At 41.9% G+C, this 21,945-nt stretch overlaps 1 protein-coding gene across 4 annotated transcripts in view; it reads right to left on the bottom strand.

The window, feature by feature from the left end:
- NR6A1 (nuclear receptor subfamily 6 group A member 1) overlaps positions 1–21,945 on the bottom strand; it is a 205,914-nt gene that overhangs the window by 2,372 nt on the left and 181,597 nt on the right. For 2 of the 4 annotated variants that reach the window (XM_063082429.1, XM_063082430.1), the window contains exons 4-8: positions 20,004–20,059; positions 11,656–11,810; positions 10,026–10,253; positions 8,545–8,799; positions 1,121–1,242 (exon numbers count right to left, since the gene is read on the bottom strand). In XM_063082429.1, the coding sequence (XP_062938499.1) occupies positions 1,121–1,242; positions 8,545–8,799; positions 10,026–10,253; positions 11,656–11,810; positions 20,004–20,059 (816 nt within the window). The remainder of the gene's footprint in view (positions 1–1,120; positions 1,243–8,544; positions 8,800–10,025; positions 10,254–11,655; positions 11,811–20,003; positions 20,060–21,945) is intronic. The other 2 variants (XM_063082427.1, XM_063082428.1) reach the window with 1 other exon arrangement.

Genomic DNA, 21,945 nt, shown 5'->3' with positions numbered 1-21,945 from the left:
CACACACATGCACACACACAATCTCCTGTCTGCCTCTGTTTTCACTATTCTACCTGGGCTGTCCCTCCATTTTTTCTATCTATCCACACACACATCTTTTTTATATATAGAATATGAATATAAATATTCTATATATAAATCTTACCCAGGCTTTGAGGCCTGGCTTATATTTCTCTTCCTCCAGAAAGTTGCTACTGATCTCCCACCATCTGAGGTAATGAAGTAATGTGTTAAGAGCCATCAGAGTGTATGTATACTTCTTGAGGCCAGAAACCTGGGGTCTAATTTTTTTTTCAATGTCTTTAATGCTCGGCACAGGGCTTGGCCTAGGGGAGGCAAGAAGAACACAAGATAAATGCATGAATGGTGTAGAAGCAGGAGGAGGAGGTTTGGCCAGTGTGGGGGGAGAATAGGCAAAAAGCAGGAGATCAAGAGTCTCTGGACTAGGCAACTAAATACAGGAAAAGAGCACTTTCAATGCCACAGGCAGCAAAATAGCCTGGTTTCACTCTGGGAGTGAACACTCACTCATATGCTACTTTGGAAAAAAGAGAATACAAATTCTCCTTCATGTAATGCTTACCAGCAGCTACCAAGCGCCACTTGCAGGAAATACTCCACATAAATCACATCGGCACTGTTCTAATTAAAAGCCATGCTTGATATGTGCATGTGAGTTTTTGTGCACCCCCACTCTGCCCTAAAGGGGCTAGGAGAACCACTGCCAGCCTGTCACACAGGCCTTATCTCCAATAGTTTCATCAGTCACTCTGCTCTTCTTCAGTCACTGGTAAAGTTGGTACATGCTTTAAATGACGCATGTACTGTCCTTGGTGTCTGTGTTTAAATGCATTAAAACTGACTAAACAAAGCAAATACTCTTCCTTCCTCCGTGAGTTATAGAGACTGTGGCATTTAGGTTTGAAGAAAAAATCCTAAGCATTCCTTGCACTATAAAGGGGCAAGGTGATGACAAGGGGGAGCACAGGCCATCCAAGATTGGTAGCCACGTGGTGTGACAGATTCTGTATGATAGTCCTGAGGGTAAGGGGATTTAAAAAGGAAAGTAAATGATCACTGGCCAAAAAAAGTTCTCTTTTCTCTGCCTCCAGCCACTCACCTTGGTTTAGGAAATTAATTGCTTTCATGCACGCATATTCCTCATTGCTGACCTTCAGCTGATGGAACTTGTGATACAGGTAGATGAGCCGCTCAATCACCTCCATCCCTTCATCACTAAATCTGGAGAACAGACACAGGTGTTAATAGTGGGCTCTGATACCAGTGGAGGCCAAGCAAAGGCAGACAGAGGGCTTGTAAAGCTCCTCAAGGCATCTACAACAGGAAAGAGGCTGAGCTTGGGGGAAATGGAGTCCATAGCCATTGTGAAGGACGGGCAGATCCATGGTTTGTCTAGAGGCCAACATAGCTCATGCAAGCTGTTGTTCTCAAGGTCAGATGGAGTCAGTCAAATCTAGGTTCAAATCCAGTTCCATTATACACAGCTATGAGAGCTTGGGAAGGTCATCTGACCCCTCTAAACTTTGAGGTCCTCCTCTGTAAGATGATAATGCTTGCCTGCTTGGGCTAACAAGGGCCAAAGGTGGTTTGGGATGTAAATATGGAAAAATATGACATTATTAAGATACTGCTATTGTCGAGATGCAGCCTCCAGTATCAATGGCAGCTGCCATGGTGACTCTATGTGAGCCTCTGACACAATGCAGAAAAAGGTGCTGGTTGTATTTATTTAGGTTCATTGTTTCCAGAAGAGCTGAGGTTAAGCACAGAGAAAATTTTTATTGGCCGCCCTGACTTCAGCTAGGGACAAAGGGAAACATTACCTGAATCCCCATGCCATGCCAGTCTCTGTGTTGGGCACTTTGTGTATTATCTCATTTGATTCTCGCAACCCTGTGAGCTAGGTGTGATAATCATCACCAATGTACAGATGAGAAACAAAGTTGAAAGAAGAGAGGGGACTGGTCCACAAGCACACACCTAATTGGAGTTCGAACTTGGAACCTGGGCCAACTCCTCGAGGCCCTGCTTCTTCCAATATCTAAAGTGGTATCCCCTAGCAGAGGGGCCCAAAGCTGGCCAACCTCCTTTCTTTGAGTTAGGAGTGAACTCCTTGGGGAAAGACCAAGTTTTAGGCAAAGGAGGCCCAGGCTATGCACCCCAGGGGACTAATGCTCTGGGTATGCTTCAGACTGGGGACGAAGATACCACCAAACTAAGGAGGCAAACATTTAGTGAGGATTTGGGGTAAGGTCTTGCCTGAATCATTCCAGGAGTGGGGTGGACAGTGGACCAAGGGGAGTTTCAGATGAGCCTTAGATGGAGCTCAGTCACAAAGAGAAGATGCTCAGCCCCAGGGCTGCTTCCTGGTGACATGTTCAGATCTGGGCAAGAAGGCCCTATCTGGGCAGGGTCCAGAACACCTAGGAATGCACTATTGCTTTCTAGGCTTTACTGGTTTCCACGTTAACTCTGAAGGCTTTGCTAGGCTTTGCCTTCCTGGGCAAGCTGGGCTTTTTCTCTTCCCTGGGAAAGCCTGGCTCTGGTTGGGGTCAGAGGCACCTGCACTTCTCAAGCACCAGGGGGAGCCACAACAGCAGGTATAGTACCTGCAATCTGACCCTCTGCCTCATGGCATGGCTCCCAGTTAGTCTGAGACCAGACTTCTTCAGTTTGCTGATTTGAGCTATGATGGCTGACTCAGTTTCTCTCTGCACCTGGCCCAATGGCTTTTACCACTTTATTGACACTTTCCTAGACTGGCTGATAGACAATTCAGTATTCAATAACCACTGTAACAACTTTTATCATTCTATCATTTGTTGAGTATTCGCTACCTGACAGGCACTTCAAGTATTCTACATATATTATCTCACTGGATATTCCCAATAACTCCATAAAATGGATATTAATCATAATTCCCTTTATTCACATTTGGAAACAAAGGTTCAGAGAGGTTATTTACTATGCCCCTATTATGTATTACATCCTTTCACATGCATTCTTACATTCTACCATATTAATAATAACCTGGGAGATAAATAATACCACCTCCATGTTAGAGATGAGAAAGCAGAAAAAGAGGTGATTTTCCCAAGGTTACATAGCAAATAAGAGGTGGGGAGCCAAGGTTCAAACCCAGGTTTTCTAATTCCAAGCCTATAGACTTTTCTCTGCACTGCACTGCCCACCCTCTGATCCTGTCTTGTCCTTAACTGCTGACTGGGAAAGGCTACCACAGGGGACCCTCAAGAGCTCTGTGTTCCCATGGCAACTTAGCCCCCAGGGTGGGGTGGGGGAGATCCCTGGGAAAGTGTTAGGTTTACTGCAGTGTATGAAAAGCTGAGACTTGCAGGAGGGCAATGTGCTTGGGAGTGAAGACCACCCCTCATCATAGTACTTTGTTGGCTACTTATGTTTTGAGAGGAAAAAAAGGTCTTTCCTGCCAATTCCCTTTAGTATCTGATTATAGGAGTGGAGTGTGGAAGAGATGGGGTAGAGCAGAAAAAAGGAGGATGCAACGGGAGAAGCGGTGTCAGCATCTGTCTGGTGGCTGAGCAGTGTAGCAAGCAAAGATAATGCTCTGTCCCTTAATCAGCAACCTCTTGCCCCAAGTGCTCACTCTGGCACTGCAGAACCTGCAGGTGTGTGGCTATCAGCCAGATCCCTAGCCTGCAGTGCCAAACCTGACCCTGTCTGAGTCTTGACCTGAGGGACACAAAGGAGCTCCCAAGTGCCTGGCCTGTGCATATGCCCCAGATCTGCCCTTTCTCTTGGGGATAGCACATCCCTCTTTTCCAAATTTCCTACAACAGGCAACCATCATGGGCCCCTGGCAGTGGTGGGGGGCTGGCAGGCAGCCCAGCAGCCCCCACTCAGTCTCCACAGCCTGACTGCAAAGCTTTCCTCCACACCCCGCATCCCACCCCTTGATAAACAAAGTTGTTCTCTGTTCCATGGGCCTGCTTTCTTCTGCAGCCGTGCCTCCTCCACATCTGCCCACTCCACAGTTCTGACGCCCCTGTATTCCCTGTCTACAAATTATCAACATTCAAAGCCAGAAAGTTGGACAAACACACCCATTCTTCTTCTAGGTTCCCATTACACAAGCATGCTAGGACAAGGCAAACATTCCTGCCAAGATCCCCCAAACCACTGGACCATTCAGTCAGCAATTGAAGCTGACACTGTATAAGTTATGTCCCATTAAGAGGGCTGAGAGGCCCAGTTGTCTCTTTTTCATTCATCTAAATGCACCTACCCCCAGGAGCAGTCATCAGCCACAACCTTAGAGGAAATGTTATCTCAGCACCCATGTACAAACTCCAAGATGAAAAGTCAGACTGTAGCTCCAGAAAGTCAAACCTTTTGAGAAGGCTCTGGGAGAATAAGGGTAACGGTAAAGAGACTGGCTTTGGAGCACAACAGACGTAGGTGATAATCTTAACTTCATCTCTTTCTAGCTTTGTAGCCTTTAGTTTTCACCTCTCTAAATCTCATGCTCCTCATCTCTAAAACAGGAGTAACACTAGTGCCAGTCTCACGGGGTGGCAGTGAGGACTCAACAATTAACATATTAACAATGAGCATAAAGCACTTAAGTCGGAATATGTCACAATAAATACTCTATAATTGTTAGCTATTATCATTATTAATAGCTTTATCATCATCACTCCTATTATTGCAGCCAAAAGAAAAGATTGTGTTTCCTTAGCCTTATAGGCAGGGAAGCTGGGAGGGAAAGTTTTCCAGAGATCTGGCAGAAATGGAGCCAATGCTCATGAGATAGAAGTGCCCATTAAACCCCATCTAGCTCAAGGCATCTTCTCCTGAAGGTGAAGGAGTCTTGATTAGGGCCAGGAGCAGTCACTGGCTGGTGCTACAATCTGTTTTAAATCAAATTCACCCAGCTCACTGTCTGATAACAGTCTGATTAAGGAATACGGGCACCATAAATTTGATTCAATATTTGAGAAGAGAAAAGGAGGTGGTCATGTATCATTTGAGAAAAGCCTTTCATGACAGCAGGAACTCACTTGCACTCAAGAGTTGTACAGATAGTCTGGGGGAGTGGGAGCAATGCAGGAGCAGGAAAGGTAGGAAAGAGCTATGGCCAATTACAGATGCCACACCCTGAGTTTCCAACAGAGTGGGGACTACCTTTTACAGTGATTAACCTGTCTCCAGCAGTTCCTGACCTGCCATTTCCTATGACTTCCTAGCAGTCCCAACGCATCTCAGACTCCATAGACATCCAAACCAAACTCAGAATGGTGCATCTCCCATCCTATTCCTCTCAGGCTCCTTCATCTTGGCTAAAAGAATTGGTGCCCACCTGCCTAGCTAGTCTAAAAACCAGCAGTCGTTCCCAATTTTTTTCACTCATTGAAGTCCCACTGACTTTACCTCCTTGACATCTCCTAACTTTGGGCTGCTCCCTCTAATCCCAAGGTCACTGCTGCCTTGTCCGGGCCATGTTTTCTTTTACCTTGGGCTATGGAACAACCTCCTACCCAGCCATTGACTAGCCTTGTCCATGCCAATCCATCCTGAGCTTTACAGCCAGAGAAATCTTTCTAAAACTGAACCCAAGTGTGTAATTCTTCCATTTAAAAACTTCCTATTACTTAAAACTTAAAACTATTACACAATAAAGTCCAAATTCTTTAGATTGGCATTTGGAGCACCTTCACAACCTTTGTTTCTAGTCATTTCTTCCCTCATTTCTCTCTCTCAGATACATTCCCCCTATAATCTTATCCACAGAATTGCTTTTAATTCCCTGCACATAACAACCATCCAGGATCTCTAATTTCTAAGACTTTGTGTTATTCTCCTGCCTTTGACCTCTTCTCTCCAATGTACCTAGAAAATTCTCACTTCAAGGTGCAGCTGAAACATCTATTCCTTTGGTAACCTTCCCTGATTTTGCAGGTGGAGGCACTCACTCCCTAGTCTACTTTGTACTGTCCTGCATATGCTCCTCAATAGACCCATGCACTGTAGATTGTATTTGCTTCTATTTGCCTCCCAATCCCCTAAACCAAGAATAGGGACTCTCAGAGTCAGAAACCATATCTGCATCATCTATGATCCCAGCTTCTTCCCCAAACATACCCGATAGATGCTCAGTAAATGGCCATGGAGTCAGAACTAACAAGTTGAAGTTTAACACTTATTTTTCCATTGACGGATTCCATAGTAGAGTAAGAGTCCTAACAACAAATCCATTTCTTATCCTCAGAATCCACTTGAGTGCTCAGCAGCAACATGTGTTCCAGAGTTAGCATTGCTCAACAGAACTTTCTATGATGATGAAAATGTTCTGTATTTGCACTCTTCAATATAGTAGCTATTAGCTGTATGTGGCTACTGGGCACTTGAAATGTGGCTAGTGCAAATGAGGAACTAAATCTTTAATTTTAATTAATTTATCAGCTGTTATTGGCCTCTGCCTTGGTCTTGGGACTCAAGGGATTGGCTACAGTGAGATGGGATGCCTTATGAAGCTCAAAGCCACAGAACACCCTGCACTGCCAATGACCCCTGCCACCAATATAACACTGCACTGCAGACTGCATTTGCTTCTATTTGCCTCCCAATCCCCTAAACCTGTAGAGGGCCTGGGAAAACCCACCAGTCTGTAACGAATGGAGCCCAGAGGCTAAACTCTGTAGGCAGCACCGGGCTGAACTGGTATATTCCAGGCAAATAGGGAGGCTAGGCTCCCTGGGCCAGCTCTGACATTGGGGCAGGCTGAGTGCTATCCAAACACACCATTGGCCCAGTGTTACGAAGCAGAAGACAGGAATTTGATGGGAACAATGAATTAGAGGCTTTGGACAAGAGGTTAGGTCATCTACAAAATCAGATAGTTCTGTTTACAGGACAAAGTGTCAACTGGGTTCAAAACCCTGTCATTTATAGATCACCCTGAAGCCAGAAAGCATCATGAATAAGAAAATATTAGAAAACCAGGGAACAGAGTCAGCACCCAGACTCTTCCCTCCCTCAGCTGTGTAAAGGGCACTTGAGGGTATTGGAGCTTTGCTCCCAGCTTGAACCTTGGCTTGTCTTTATGCCACGATTGGGTGGCAGGGGGGAGATGCACACCAGTCTTGTGAAGAGAAGTGTGGGGGTTGGTACTCCACCCTCTCCAGTTTTCATCAATGGGTGCCTTGGAATTCTATGACTTCCATTATTTTAAACTATCTAATAAATGTGATTTAGTGAAATATCTATTTAAATGTGAATTAAACTTTATAAGACTTTTCATATGGATAAATTAATAAGCCAAAAAGCCATCTCAACAGATCATTTGTCCTGATTTGGGGGTCAGGAAATATGATCACTGTGTGCCCCAAGTCTCCAAAGTGAGTAAGTAAAAAGTGTGCATTGACAGGCTATGGAGCAGCAGGGAGAAAGACAACCCATTCTAGACAGAGAAGTTAGAAGGATTCCAGCCAGCTGGGATGAAATGTCATGCCAGAAAACAGTGAGGAGAACAATTCAATCTCTTAGTCCTGTGCTCTTAACATCTCACTGCATCTCAGATGCAGTGAAAGAGCCTAAACCTTGAAGTGAGGCAGGCATAAGCTTGAAACCAGGCTCTGGATTCAAATCCAAAACCGTCATGGGTGGGTCTCTCTGAACTTCTGTTTTCTCATCTATAAAACAGGCATAAAGACACCCATAATGCTGGAAGCTGTTAGAAAGAAATAAGACAATGATATAAAATATCTAGCCTAGTGCCTGGCACACAATAGGTACAATGATCCCTAGGTCTCCTTCTTGGATTGTAAACTACAGTTCAGAGCCCCTCTTGCCTTGTAGAGCAAGACCTTGGGTTCAGATTTTTGTTTTTCCCATATGCTGTAGACTGGATGCATTCCCCCACCCCCACCTCATTGAAGATTAAATCTCGACTGTAACTGTTGAGAGTGCGAAATCCTATTATGTTAATTGAAAGGTGGGGCCTTAAAGAGGTGATTAGATTGTAGGCCCATGCTGTGGTGAATGGGTTAATAATGGTGGTCTCTCTCTCTGCTCTGCCATTTTCAGCCATGTGAGATACCTGCATTGCTGTAAAGCCATTACCAAAGAAGACCCTCACCAGTCGTGTTCTCTGGACTTTGGATTTCCCAGCCTCCGAAACTGTAAGCAATAAATTTAGTTTTCTTTACAGATTACCCAGTTCCACGTATTTTGTTATAAGCAACAGAAACAGATTAATACACCATATATATTATCTTATCTCAGTAATCCTGAAATAAGAAAAACAACAGCTTAGCACTCTGTCAAGCTTGACTGTATAATATTTATTCCTCACAACTACCTTCTTGGAGAGGTACTGTTATCATCCCATTTTATAAATTCAGAAGCTGAGGATCAGAGACTTGGCCAAGCTAGTCAGTGGCAGAATGTGGTTTAATGTTCATCCTTTGGAGGGCTACACGATCCTGCTTTGCAGGGATGACAACAGTTTGGTTGCTTGGGATTTCTTCCCCAGCCAGCAGCCCTCACCTGTGTAGTTCTTCATCAGAGGGTGAGTACTTGGCGGTGACATCAGCCAGCTCCCCAAAGATCTGCTTGCTGTAAACGGTGAGGGAGGACAGCAGGATTAGTTCCTGCCACGTAGAGCTCAAGAGGCATGTGTAATCCTTGATTGAGAGCTCACAGAAGAAAGGCAGTTTCTTGATCCAGGCAATCTGCCTAAAGAGCAGCTCATCAGCCAGGCGGCAAAGCAGGGCAAACAGTTCTGCCTGTGTCACAGCATATCTGGGGGGTAGGGACAGGGGAAAGTCACTTCCATTGGCCAGAAGGGGTGGACAGGGGCACAGGGAGAGGACACTACTAAGGGCACAAAGGGTTCCTGGCAGTAAGTTCCTTGCCTCTGACCATGGGTCTCGAGTTCCATTCAATTCAATTTTCTGATAAAGGGACAGGACTGAGGCCAGTAGCAAGCTCAGGTATCCTCTAATATTCCATGTCCTGGAGAAAATTCCCAGGCATTCCTGCCCTAGTTTTGGCAATGAGAACTCCATGGGGTGGATCTGGTGCCCAACCAATACAGGGACTGGCAGAAAAATGTATCTCAGGGCCAGATGGCTGAAGAGAACAGAGCAAGTTCCAAAGCTTTTCCTACTCTCACTGCACCCCCTGGTGGTGAGAGTTCAGGAACCAGAGTTGCTCAGCCCTTCCTTTAAGGTATGGCTAGATGTAAGTAGCAGGGCATTTCTCAACTCTGGAGGCCTCTGAGGCCACGGACTCAAGGGTCCCAGCTGTCTTCTTCTCAAGGCCCCCTGGCATGACTCTTCCTCACAATCTCACATCCAGACTTATCAAGGTGTGTGTGACCTTCTTGTAAGTAGATATTTGAGTCTCCTCTTCTGAATCTTGGAAACCAGCTTTAAAAATCTCAGGCTACCTTTTAGGAGATCTAAGCTTGATAACATTCAAACAGCCTATGCTCCAGGCCAAAGGAGTAATGGGTGCAGCAATGAGTGGGCCTGAAGGCTGAACTATTATCTACTCAGATAGGGCCAACTGAGTACTGAAAGAGTATTCCATCCACCCACTCAGGCGGGCTAGGCTACCTATGTATACAATGGCTAGAGATGCAGTCAGGCCGCGACCAGTTAGGGCCTTGAGTGCCTTGGTAAGGTGCCTAAACTTGATGTATGATTATGCCCAGAATTATCACTCATCTCTGACACACAAATGCTCGCACCTAACCTTACCTAGGCCCAAGCGGAAACAAAGGCCCTTCAATTCCAATCCCAGAGGGACTGAGAAGTAACCCTAACTCCATGAGAAAATATGCTTAAGGAAAAAATAAGGGACCATTAACATCAAAGATAAGCACAGACTTGACCTCTGATGCTTGAGTCTTCACTTGTCATCCCAACTTGTCCCAAAGCCTGGGGTACAGCTGCCAGGGTGCAGGTGGGTGTGGATGGGACATTCCGAGATTTTAGGGGCCAAGCAGGGCAGAGCTCACTCACCCATCTTCGATCAACATAGGCGTGCCCAATGGCTCTAGGTCCTCGGCTGATACCAGTTGGTGAATCAGACTGTATGACTGGGGATCCAAGCTGCGAGCTTGTTGGGGCAGAAGTGGCGAGTGACCAGAATAGTTAAAAAGGTGTGGTATGTATTGATAATGTGGAGGCACAGACATTCCCATGTACTGCTCCCTGAATGCCATGAATCCATTTAGTTCCACAGACCTACTGAAGAGAAAAGTCTCCTGTCAAGCAGAGCCATGGCAGGTCTATTGTCTACTCAAAGGTAATGAACCAGAAGGTGGCTTAGGCATTCTTTTTGTCATGAGGTCTTGTCTTTATCAAGACAGGGGACATAATTAATGGTTACGTGAATGTCTCCACTACTAGATTCTCATCTGTGAGACAAGGACTCTGCAGGTGCAGGAATGTGGGGTTCACACTGGACATCCAATGCTCGGCAGAGTAGTTAGTGAATAATATTGGTTGAATGAATTCTTTGTACAGGTGCCACGTCCGGAGGGTTTTTAATGGATACTGATAGACTAAAAATGGGTATTTTTATTATTTTACTGCTAGGGAAAGTAAGGCACAGATAGGCTAAGTGCCTTGTGAGGCCACAAAACAAATTTAGCACCCAGCAAGGAATCTGGCATGTGACAACAACTCCATAAATATCCAAAGGAACAAACTAAGAACAGCTGAATGGAATAAAAGCTACAATTAAATATAAGGAGAAAGGCATATTCTTACCTTCCTCACCTTTCTTGGAGAAATCTAACCACTCTGTCGCTAATTAAAAAAAAAAAAAATCCTATAGCTTTTACCTAGATCTATCTCCTATACAGGGTTGTCAAACTACAGCCTGCAGGCCAAATCCAGCCCATGGCCCATTTTGGTAAATGAAGTTTTATTGGAACACAGCCACATCATTGGTTTACATATTGTCTGTGGTTGTTTTCATGCTATAAAGGTAGAGTTGAGTAGTTGAGACCCAGACCATTAAGGCATGCAAAATCTAAAATATTCACTATCTGGCCTTTACAGTAGTAGTTTGCCACCCCCGTCCTATAAGAAAGGTTTCTGGGAAAAGGAAATCTACCCTGCTAGCTGATGGCTCCATTTCACACCTAATGACTAACCTAAGATACCAGGCTTGAACCAAGAGTCTCTAAATTTGTATTTCTTTATAGCAGCAATTTGACTGCTGTAAAAAAGCCTTTACTATTTCTTAAAATTTATAAAGTGAAAAACATTGACTCTTGTGAGGCAGAGAAATTATAACTTAATTCAACATTGTAAATGTGGTTTTGTTTTATTTCAGTAATAAATGATGGAAAAGAGCTACATTAAAAATGTTATTCTGTTAGGTGAAGAATATATGGGCATGAATAGAAGCTATAGCATTTTATAGGTCTGTAGAAGAGACCCCTGACACTTTCAAGGTCTTTAGCATAAAATGGCCTGGGAAACACTGCTTTGCATCTCCTGGACCCTATCCCAAGAGCCTAAGAGACAAAGAGTACAATGGCTGAGACAACCTGGCAGGACTACTAGGCCAGAGATTTTTTTATGGGTCTACTCTTTGAGTGGTCCCTAGATGATGATGCTGGGTTTGCTTAAAGCTCACCTGGAGGACAGTGTGGAGCCTGGTGAAGGTTGGTTGCTCTCTGAAGCCCTGTGCCCAGGGGAACTGTGGTCGCTGTCACCATGGTTGCTCCAGTGATTGGCCTCTTCCTCAAACTCCTGCCCAGACATGATCCTTTCGATCTCTTCTTCTGATATCTTTAACAAGGAATTGATAAATGTTAGATTGGATGTTCAGAACACCCTTTGTTCCTTCTTCAGGACTGAGAGCTTATTTAAATTTCATGGGGATTCCAGCAGTCTCTAGAGAAAAACCTAGATTCCCTCTCCTCCACCCCCATACTCCAGGCCTCTCCGTAATCTTAGGATAGCTTGGCTGCTTGCCTCCCAGCACCATGGCCCATTATGGCCTTCCTCTTGCCCACTTACCTCACTCTCAAGCCACAAAGCCTCTAGACTCTTCAACATTCCTCTTTGTCCTTGAGTCTATTCTTTCCTAACCCTGAAACACCATTCCTTAATGACAATATTGGAGTTGCCCTTTAAAACTCAATCCAGATGTCACCTCCTTTGTGAAGCTTTCTACCACCACCTAGACAGAATTTTAGGTCCTTCTTCTATTCACTCATAATTCTGTGTATTCTGGGAGAGGCAGAACCACATAGTGGTTGAGAGTATGAATTCTGGAGCCAGACCACCTTAGTTCAAATCCAGGTTCTGCCACTTCTAGCTGTACAATCTTGGGCAAGTCATTTAACTATTTAAGCCTAAGTTCCTTCATCTGTATGGTGGAGAGAATAATAGTATCTACTTCATAGGGCTGTTGTGAGGATTAAATTAATCTACATCAAACAATTAGAAAAAGGCCTGGCACATAGCAATAATTATGGAAGGGGTGATAATGACATCATTATCATTATTTTTATAGCACTTATGGTAATAGATCATAAAAATATCCTCTGTAAGATCTAAGGCCATGATAGGACTTAGAAAAGAGTTAAGTACTCAGTAATACATTTTGAATAAACGAACAAATATTCATTTATTAAGTCTCAACCAAGTACCTCTACATAGTTTTTGTTTGTTTGTTTGTTTTTTAGGAAAAATGACATTTCTAAGCCTATCAAATAAAAGAAGAAATTGCAGCTCACAGAGGTAAACTGACTTGCCCAAGATCACATTGTGTGCCAATGTCTGGAAAGGAGCTTGAGGAAGGGGCCAAAGTATCGAAGTATTCAGTCCAGTACTCTAGCTACTATACCACAGACGGAGTGAATAAACTTTTTCTGTAAAGTGTCTAACCCAGGGTTGAGGCTTAACTGGCTAAACTCAGCACACAGAATTAGAGTGAGTGCTAAGGAGGAAGGGCCAGATGGATTTTTATTTGTTGTTCCTATGGAAACCTGGGAGGATCTTTTCTCCCAAGTCTGTCTGACTCAAACCTGCATACTTCCTTACTCCAACAGCCTGTGAGGGAACCTTGAGCTGCCTTGGTCATAAATATAGGAACATTTAGAACTGGAAGACAGCTAGCACACAGGACTTGGAGGGGAAACATGAAACACTTAACTGCTGCATAAGTTGAATGGCTGGTCTGAAATATCCTGAATTACATATTAAATTGTAGGGGTTGTTTTTTAAAATTCAGTCACATGTAGCGAACAAAAACACTTTTCTCTTAGGGGTCCTTAGAACCCTGAAAATCATTGTGTGCATTTTACGAGATATATGATGATAAAATGTGCTATCAAACTGCAAAACATTTATTGAGGCCCTGGCTGAAGCAGCCTCAGACTGGAGCTTGGAAGGCATGAAAGTACCTGGGCCAGTGAAAAGAGCCAGTCCTGGTGAGGTAAGTTTACTCCAGCTGGAAGGCAAGTTTGGACAGCATCTGTCTCTCCCTGGGGTTCCCATGGGGCACTGAGCAATCGCTGATGCATTGAACATGCTGAGAGTGCTTGAACCAGGGACAAATCTCATTTGTCATTTCCTAGCTGGGCGCTATTGGGCAAGTCACTCAAGCAATCTGAGCCTCAGCTCCCTCATCTGTGAAAGGCAGGTAATACCACCTCCCTTGTAGCTCATGGTTCCCTCACAGGATGCTGGAGCAAATAAGTATGCAGGTTTGAGTTAGACTTGGGAGGTCAGTCTAAGGCAAAGTTATAAAGTGCACATGCACAATAAGTGCTCAATAACTGGAAATTCTATCCCTCTTTTTCTGTATTAAAAACAATTAAACACAATTAAGAACTTGTAGATCACAGCTCTCTCTGCCTAACACACCATCTATAAACAGTTAAAGACTAAAAAGGATATGCCCAGTATCAAAAAGTCAAATGCAATGACAGGTGAAATAGGTTTCTCTGAGTATCAGTCCCTTCAATTCTGGAGAGAACACAGAGTTTGGAGATGTAGGGGACTGAAGATCCCCTGGCATAATAGAAGTCACACCAGGTACTTGAAAAACATTAGGCACTACTGAGGAAGGTTCTTCATTGAGGAACTATTTAAGAATTCATCCCAGTGGAGACAGGGAGGGATGAATAGATGGAGCACAAAGAATTTTTAGGGGAGCAAAACTATCCTGTATGACACTGTAAGGTTAACACATGATATTACACATTAGGCAAAACCCATAGAACTGTACAATATAAAGAGGGAACCCTTATATAAAATTAATAATAACACATCAATATTGATTCATAATTATAACAAATGTACTACACTAATGTAACATGTCAATAACTGCAGAAACTGTATATTCAAGTGAGTAGGGGAGAGTATGAGAACTATCTGTGCTTTCTGCTGAGTTTCTCTGTAAAACTAAAAGTGATATAAAATTTTTTAAATAAAATAAATATTAAAATAAGAATTCGTCCCAATGGATAAACTTTCCACTGAATCTAAATATAAACAGAATAAATACAAATAAAGGCCATATATGAAAAGCTCATAGCTATTACCATTCTCAAGAAACTGTGAAACCCTGAAAACTTTTAGTCTAAGATCAAGAATAAGACAAGGACACCACTCTTGCCACTTCTATTCAACATAAGTGTAGGAAATCCTAGCCAGAGGAATTAGGCAAGAAAAAGAAAAAAAAAGGCATCCAAACTGGAAAGCAAGAAGTAAAAATATCTCTGTTCACAGACGACCTGATATTATATGTAGAAAACTCTGAAGATTCCACACACAAAAAAAACTCTTAGAATAAACAAATTCAGCAAAGTTGTAGTATACAAAGTTGTAGGATACAAAACTCAGTTGCATCCCTGTACCAGCCAGCTGCCAAAAAAATAAAATTGCACTTTTATATACTACCAATGAACAAAAATCTGAAAGTAAATTAAGAAAACAGTTCTCATTTACAATAGCATCAAAAAGAGCAAAACACTTAGTAATAAACTTAACTAAGAGGGTGAAAGACTTGTACTCTGAAAACTAATACAAAAAATGCTGAAAGAAATTAAAGAAGACACAAACAAATGGAAAGACACCATGTTCATGGATTAGAAGACTTAAATATTGTTAAAAGGTCCACAATACATAAAGCAATCAACAGATTCAATGATAGAATATCAAAATCTCAGTGGCATTTTTTGCAGAAATAGAAAAAACAATCCTAAAATTCATCTGGAACCCCGAGTAGCCAGAACAATCTTGAGAAAAAATGACAAAGCTGGAGGCCTTACACTTTCTGACTTTGATACATATTGCATAGCTATAGTAATCTAAACCATATGGTACTAGCATAAGGACAGACATAAAGACCAATGGAACAGAATATGGGGGTCAGAAGTAAACCCACACATATTTAGTGAACAAAGATGCCAAGACTACACAATAGTAAAAGGATAATCTCTTAGTTCCTTCAACCAATAGTGCTGGGAAAACTATATCCACATGCAAAAAAAGAAAAGAGGAGCAAAGAAAAAAAATTGGACCCTTATCTTACATCACACACAAAAATCAACTCAAAATGGATTAATGACTTAAAGACCTGAAACTATAAAACTCCTAAAAGAAAACACAGAAAAACTTCATAACATTGGTCTTGACAATTATTTCTTGGATATGACATCAAAAGCACAGGCAACAAAAGCAAAAATAGACAAGTGGGACTATATCAAACTAAAAAGCTTCTTTCCAGCAAAGGAATCAATCAATTGGGTGAAAAGTCAATCTATGAGAAACTATGTGGTTGTAAACCATATATCTGATAAGGGGTTAATACCCAACATATGTTGGAACATATAAGAAACTCCTATTAACTCAATAACAAACAAACAAAACAAAGAACTCAATTAAAAAATGAGCAAGAGACTTGGAGAGACATTTCTCCAAAGAAGACAATGACCAATAGTATATGAAAAGATGCTCAACATCACAAATTACCAAGGAAATGCAAATCAAAACTATATTACCTCACACTTGTTAGAATCTCCATTATCTATCAAACAAACAAACAAACAAAAAACCAGAAAATGGGCTGGCTATTTAGTTCAGTTGTTTAGAGAGTGGTGTTGATAATACCAAGGTCCAGTGTTCAATCCCTGTACCAGCCAGCTGCCAAAACCAAACAAACAAAAAAGTGAAAGTCCTCCCCAAAAACCAGAAAATAGCAAGTATTGATGATACTATGAAGAAACTGGAATCCTTGTGCACTGTTGGTGGGGATGTAAAATGGAGAGCTATTATGGAAAACAGTATGAAGTTTCCTCAAAAAATTTAAAATAGAACTACCATATTCAGCAATCCCTCTCTGGGTATTTATCCAAAAGAATTGAAATCAGGATCTCAAAGAGACATGAACATGCACTCCCACGCTCATTGTAGCATTATTCACAATAGCCAAGAGGTAGAAACAACCTAAATGTCCAGTGACAGAGGAATGGATAAAGAAAATATAGTATACTCATACAAACAAGCTTTTAAAAAAAAGGGAATCCAAACCCAGGGAGGGAGGAAAGGGGTTTGGGAAGTGATAGGTAGGACAAAGGGCATAAAGAAATGCCACGATTTGTAAGAATGAATATGCTAATAACAAATTAAAAAATGAAAAAAAACTAAATACTTAGATTGAAAATTTTTTTAAAAAGGGAATTTAGTTATATGCTACAACAAAGATGGATCTGGAGGATGTTATATTAAATGAAATAAGTGGTTACAGAAGGATAAATACTACATGATTTTACCTTATGAGGTATCTAAAGTAGTCAAACTCAAAAACAGAAACTAGAATGTTGGTTGCCAAGGGGTAGGGGAAAGGGAGAATGGAAAGTTGCTTTTCAATGGATATAGAGTTTCAGTCACGTAAGATGAAAAAGTTCTAGAGATCTGCTGTGTAACAATGTGCACTAAGTTTTTAAGTGTACTGTATACTTAAAAATTTAAGAAGGTAGATTTCATGTTAGTTTTTTTTTTTTTAAACTAAGTCCAGACCAAAATAAATAAATTTACAAGAGATATATATAACTAGAATAACAAGAATAAAAATGTTTGATCAAAAAAATAAGAATGGCTCTCTGTTCTCTCTGCTTCCACCATCTTGCAATGTGAGACCCTTGGGTCACTGTAACCACCACCAGATGGACTTTGGACTTCCCAGCCTTAGAAACTCATCTAGATGACATGAACAATTATCAACATGAACATGGTGAATACTGCTGATGAAAAAGGAGAGGGTGATGAGGAAGAAGAATATGAATTTTATTCTGTTAGGACTGCAACTGGCTGAGTAGAAGAGCAAACCTGACGGCTGTCACTTAACCAAGTAGGGGTTTGTTTTCCTCCCATAATGACAAGCCCGGATGTAGGCAGTCTAGGGTCAGTGCAATGACCCCTCAATGTCCCAGCTCCTCTCCGTGATCAGATTCAACTCTTTACGAACAGAAGAGGATAAAGCCAAGAAAGTGCAATCTCTGGCTTCAGAACTCGAGAATACCCAAGCTGAAAAAATACAATAAGTGAAATTAAAAATTCACTGGATAGCATTAACAGAATATTAGACACTGAGGGGGGAGGGAGAAGGGAGGGAGGTCTTGGTGATGGGGAGCAATAATCAGCTACAATGTATATCGACAAAATAAAATTAAAAAAAAAAAAAAAGAATATTAGACACTGAAGAAGACAAGACAAATGAATGCACAGTAACACAAACTATTCAAATTGAAGTCAGAGAGTAAAAAGACTGGGAAAAAAATCAGTCTCTCTTGCTCGGTCATTCACCTGCATCACTGTAGACAAGGCCGTCTCCAGACATGTTCCCTGAACTTTGGACTTCCCAGCTTGCAGAACTTCACCACCAAAGAAGCCCCTCACTGTAAGTGTTCCCTGGACTTTGGACTTCCCAGCCTCCAAAACTGGTGAGGCAGGCGATGTCCTTGGTGGCCTGGAAGAAATGGGTAGCTGCTAATGCTCCACGGAGCAAACCTTTGACTGCTGGGAGATGGAAGTTGTCCATTCTCACCATGTGATACCCTGCATTGTTGTGGAGAGTCACCACCGAGAACAAGGCACTCACCAGATGTGTTCCCTGGACCTTGGAATGCCCAGCCTCCAAAACTAAAAAAAGCAGAGAAAAGGAGGCACTGTGACCACAGAGGAGACATTGAAGTGATGCTGCCACAAAGCAAAGAACATCTGAAGCCACCAGAAATTAGAAAAGACAATAAACGAATTATCCCCTAGAGCTTCTGGAGGATGTGTGGCCCTGCCTGCCCCTTTCAGACTTCTGCCCCACAGAACTGTGAGAGAATAAATTTTACAGAAAATCCAGGACACAGAAGATGAAGTTAGAGGAAACAATAAGGCAAATCCAGACTGTGGGACAACTGGCCTCAACCCTTCAAAAACTAAAGAAGAGAGAAGAAAGTGGGGGAAATGTACTAGTTTAAAAGAAACTAAAGATGCATAATACCAAAAAAAAAAAAAAAAGAATGAATACTGCAGACTTAAGAGTCTCTCACACACACACATCCTTATTGAGTGCATACTGTGTACAAAGCTCATGTGACAGGAAATACTCTAGAGATCATCAGTGTGTGTGTCAAAACAACTCTGAACTCCTGTCCTTCTTTCATTCCTTCACATTTAATTGGATAAACCCTATCAATTTACCTATTAAATATTCTCTTCAATCTATTCCCTCCCCTCAATCTGCACTGTCACTGCCCTACTTCAAACTATTACCTATATCTCACCTGGACTTCTACAAAACCCTTCCAACTACTTTTTCTCTACCTCAGTTTCATTCACTCTCACCCCACTCATCACAAACCATTTCCACTGCTAGGAAGATCTTTCTAAAATGAAAATCTCCTCTTCCTTCTTAAAACCTTTTAGTGGTTGCCTCTTGGTCCACACCAATAATTCTTAAGGTATGCTCCCTGTCCACTAGTGTGCGGAGGGATTCACTTAATAGGTCAAAACTAGACCAAATTCTCTATCCTCATGAAGATCTTCTTCTGTTGGCAAATAAAAACAAGTGGTGTAGGCCAGCCTCAAAAAGGCTTTACCTGAGAAGCTACAGTCAAAGACAATTGAAGGCCACTCTTTAGAGAACTGTTTTCAAATTCAAGGAATCTGTCTTATCTTCCTACCACTCCATGTGCTCAATGCTCCATTGATTGAATGAACTCCTTGTCATTCCTTAAAGATTCATCTTCAGGTCTTTTCACAGTCTGTTCTCTTTAGCTTGAACAAAAGATGCCTGGCTTCCCATCCCTCCACAAACAGCTAATTCTTCCTTCCCCAAGACTCAGTTTAAACTTTATCTTCTCTAGGAAGCCTTCCCTGAGTGTCTCCAGTCCCCAACCAGGGCTCCAGCCCAAACAGAATAAAAGTACCCCCCGCCCCCCAGTACTCCCTGGACATCCTCTATTATCTCTCACTGTATGTGATGTCTGTTTACGTATCAGTCTCTCTCACTAAACTGAGTTCACAGTATAAGTAAGGCCTGGTAGAGAAGAAATTTAGTAAAAATGTCTGTGAGACTGAATAGTATTATCATTCCTACTCTACAAATAAGGCAATGAACATTCTGCCTATATATCTTTACATGAAATGAAGCAAAGAAGTCTTGCTGATTTCTACTAGGCTAAGTTACCTACACCCTTATAGGACTGACAAAAAAAATCCTCTGGATAACTTATAACCAGAATTGGGTCACTGCCTATAAAATCCTTAAGAAGGCTTGAGTGATCACAAGATCTTTAATCATTATCTTATATATTTAAGATTTGCAAAGCACTTTCAAATCCAGGCCCTAAAAGCAGTTTTACAGGAATGAAAGCAAAGATGCTCCCCCCACCAGGACCAAGGTGAGCTACAGGAGCATTGGGAGCCCTGGGTTTCCAGGATGAACCAGAGAGAGTGAGGTCTAGAACTCACCTGGACTGGCCCAATGCTCTTATTTCGGCCTCCAGGCATGCCATCTTCTCTGATAGCTGGAAGGAAACAAGTCAAGACAGTGAGAAGCATGTTCACAGAAGTCTAAGCGCAAAAAGAGAACTTATTTGGCCAAAAGCATAAGTTAGTAATTAGAGAAGCCAAGATTAAAACACAGGTCTTTCTGGACCCAAAGCATACACTCTTTCTATTTATCCAGGCTTCTTCATAGCAGCAGATACTTTGGGCCCCCAAAGTAGTGGGTGCATACTACACACACTATATACATTCAACATGCTCAACAAAGGTGATAGCATTGTTAACTAGTCCTATAGTTACAAATATCCCACCAGATGATATATGGGAAGCTTTGGTAAATTCCAGAGGATGTATAAAATATTTCCATTTTATTTTATTTTATTTTATTTTATTTTTTTAAAAGATGACCGGTAAGGGGATCTTAACCCTTGATTTGGTGTTGTCAGCACCACGCTCACCCAAGTGAGCGAACCGGCCATCCCTATATAGGATCCGAACCCGGTGCCTTGGTGTTCTCAGCACCACACTCTCCCGAGTGAGCCACGGGCCAGCCCTAATATTTCCATTTTAAAATAAGATATTTTTTATTCCCAACCTAAGCTTGTGTCTAATATGTAGTATCAGGAGAACAGGTTTTTGCTTTCGGTTTTTTGTTTTGTTTTGTTTTGTTTTTTACTAATTATAATTTTGACCTCACTGGTTCCTCCCGGCAAAGGCAGTCAATGGAACTCTGTTGCAATTAAAGAAGCTTACTTAGCATTTTGTAACTATAAAAAGCATCTTTTAAATAGTATCAGCCTCACAAGAATAAGAAGTACTAATAATACTATTATCACTGTTTATGGAGCACTTAAAATATAGGCATGCAAAGAAGAAACCCCTGATTTGCAATTATAGTAGGACCCTGGTGTCAGGCAAAGCTTTCTGGAAAAGACAACTTCTCAACTGAGTCTTAAATGATGAGTAGAATTTAGGCAGGCAGGAAGAGGGTGCTCCACACTGAGTGAACACTGTACAGAAAAGCTTCAAGGTGAAATTAAGAACAAACCGTTTTTTCCGGGAATTTCCAAGTGGTTCAATCTGGCTAAAGCACTGGGGAGAGAGTAGGTTATGTTAGGGAAGAATAGCAAGAGATGAGGCTGGAGAGGCCAACTGGGGCCAGATCATAAAGAGCTTTGAATGCCAGGGTATGTACTTTAGCTGAGAAGGCTGAGGACAAGAAGGACTACAGGGGAGCAGTGTGGTCATGTTGGTATTTTTGAAAAAAATCTTTGTGACAGCCACTGTGGAAGGTGGCTTGGAGGGGGTAATGTTAACAATGACAGAGGATAAACTAATGGCTTTATGTGAGAGCAAGCTTTGCTATAATATACCTGCTGTCAAAAAAGAAATAGATAACATAAGGGATCTAGAAAGTCCTTGGGGCAGGGCTATAAGCATAACACTCAGTTTCTGTGGTAACTAAAAAGCTGACAAAAAGGTCATTTTCCTTAAAGTAGAAATCATTCTTGGTATTCTACACACTTCAGAATTAGAAAAGCATGGGTCTAAATTCTATTTCTGCCTGGTCTGTGTTATTACGGACAAGTTTCTTTAACTCTCTGAATCTCAGTTTACTGAAGAGTAAAGAGGGGATATTGGTACTTGTCTTATGGGTTGTTACATTATATAAAACAGTATAGCTAAAAACACCAAGCCTATAGGCACTGTCATATAAAGTAGAATTCAGTAACTAATCCTTTGCTTTCCCTAGCCTCTTTTCTCTGAACACAGGAGTTTAAAACCAAAATTCCATTCTCAACTTTGCTAGAGCTTTAACATCTTCATCTGCAAAACGGAGGCAACACAGTCTGCTCTACAAGTCTGTCTGCTATAAATTTGGAGTAAGAAACATACACAGCCTATA

This window comes from Cynocephalus volans, chromosome 17 (genome assembly GCF_027409185.1).
Source record: "Cynocephalus volans isolate mCynVol1 chromosome 17, mCynVol1.pri, whole genome shotgun sequence".
NCBI lineage: Eukaryota > Metazoa > Chordata > Mammalia > Dermoptera > Cynocephalidae > Cynocephalus > Cynocephalus volans.
This window is presented reverse-complemented; position numbering and strand designations above follow the sequence as displayed.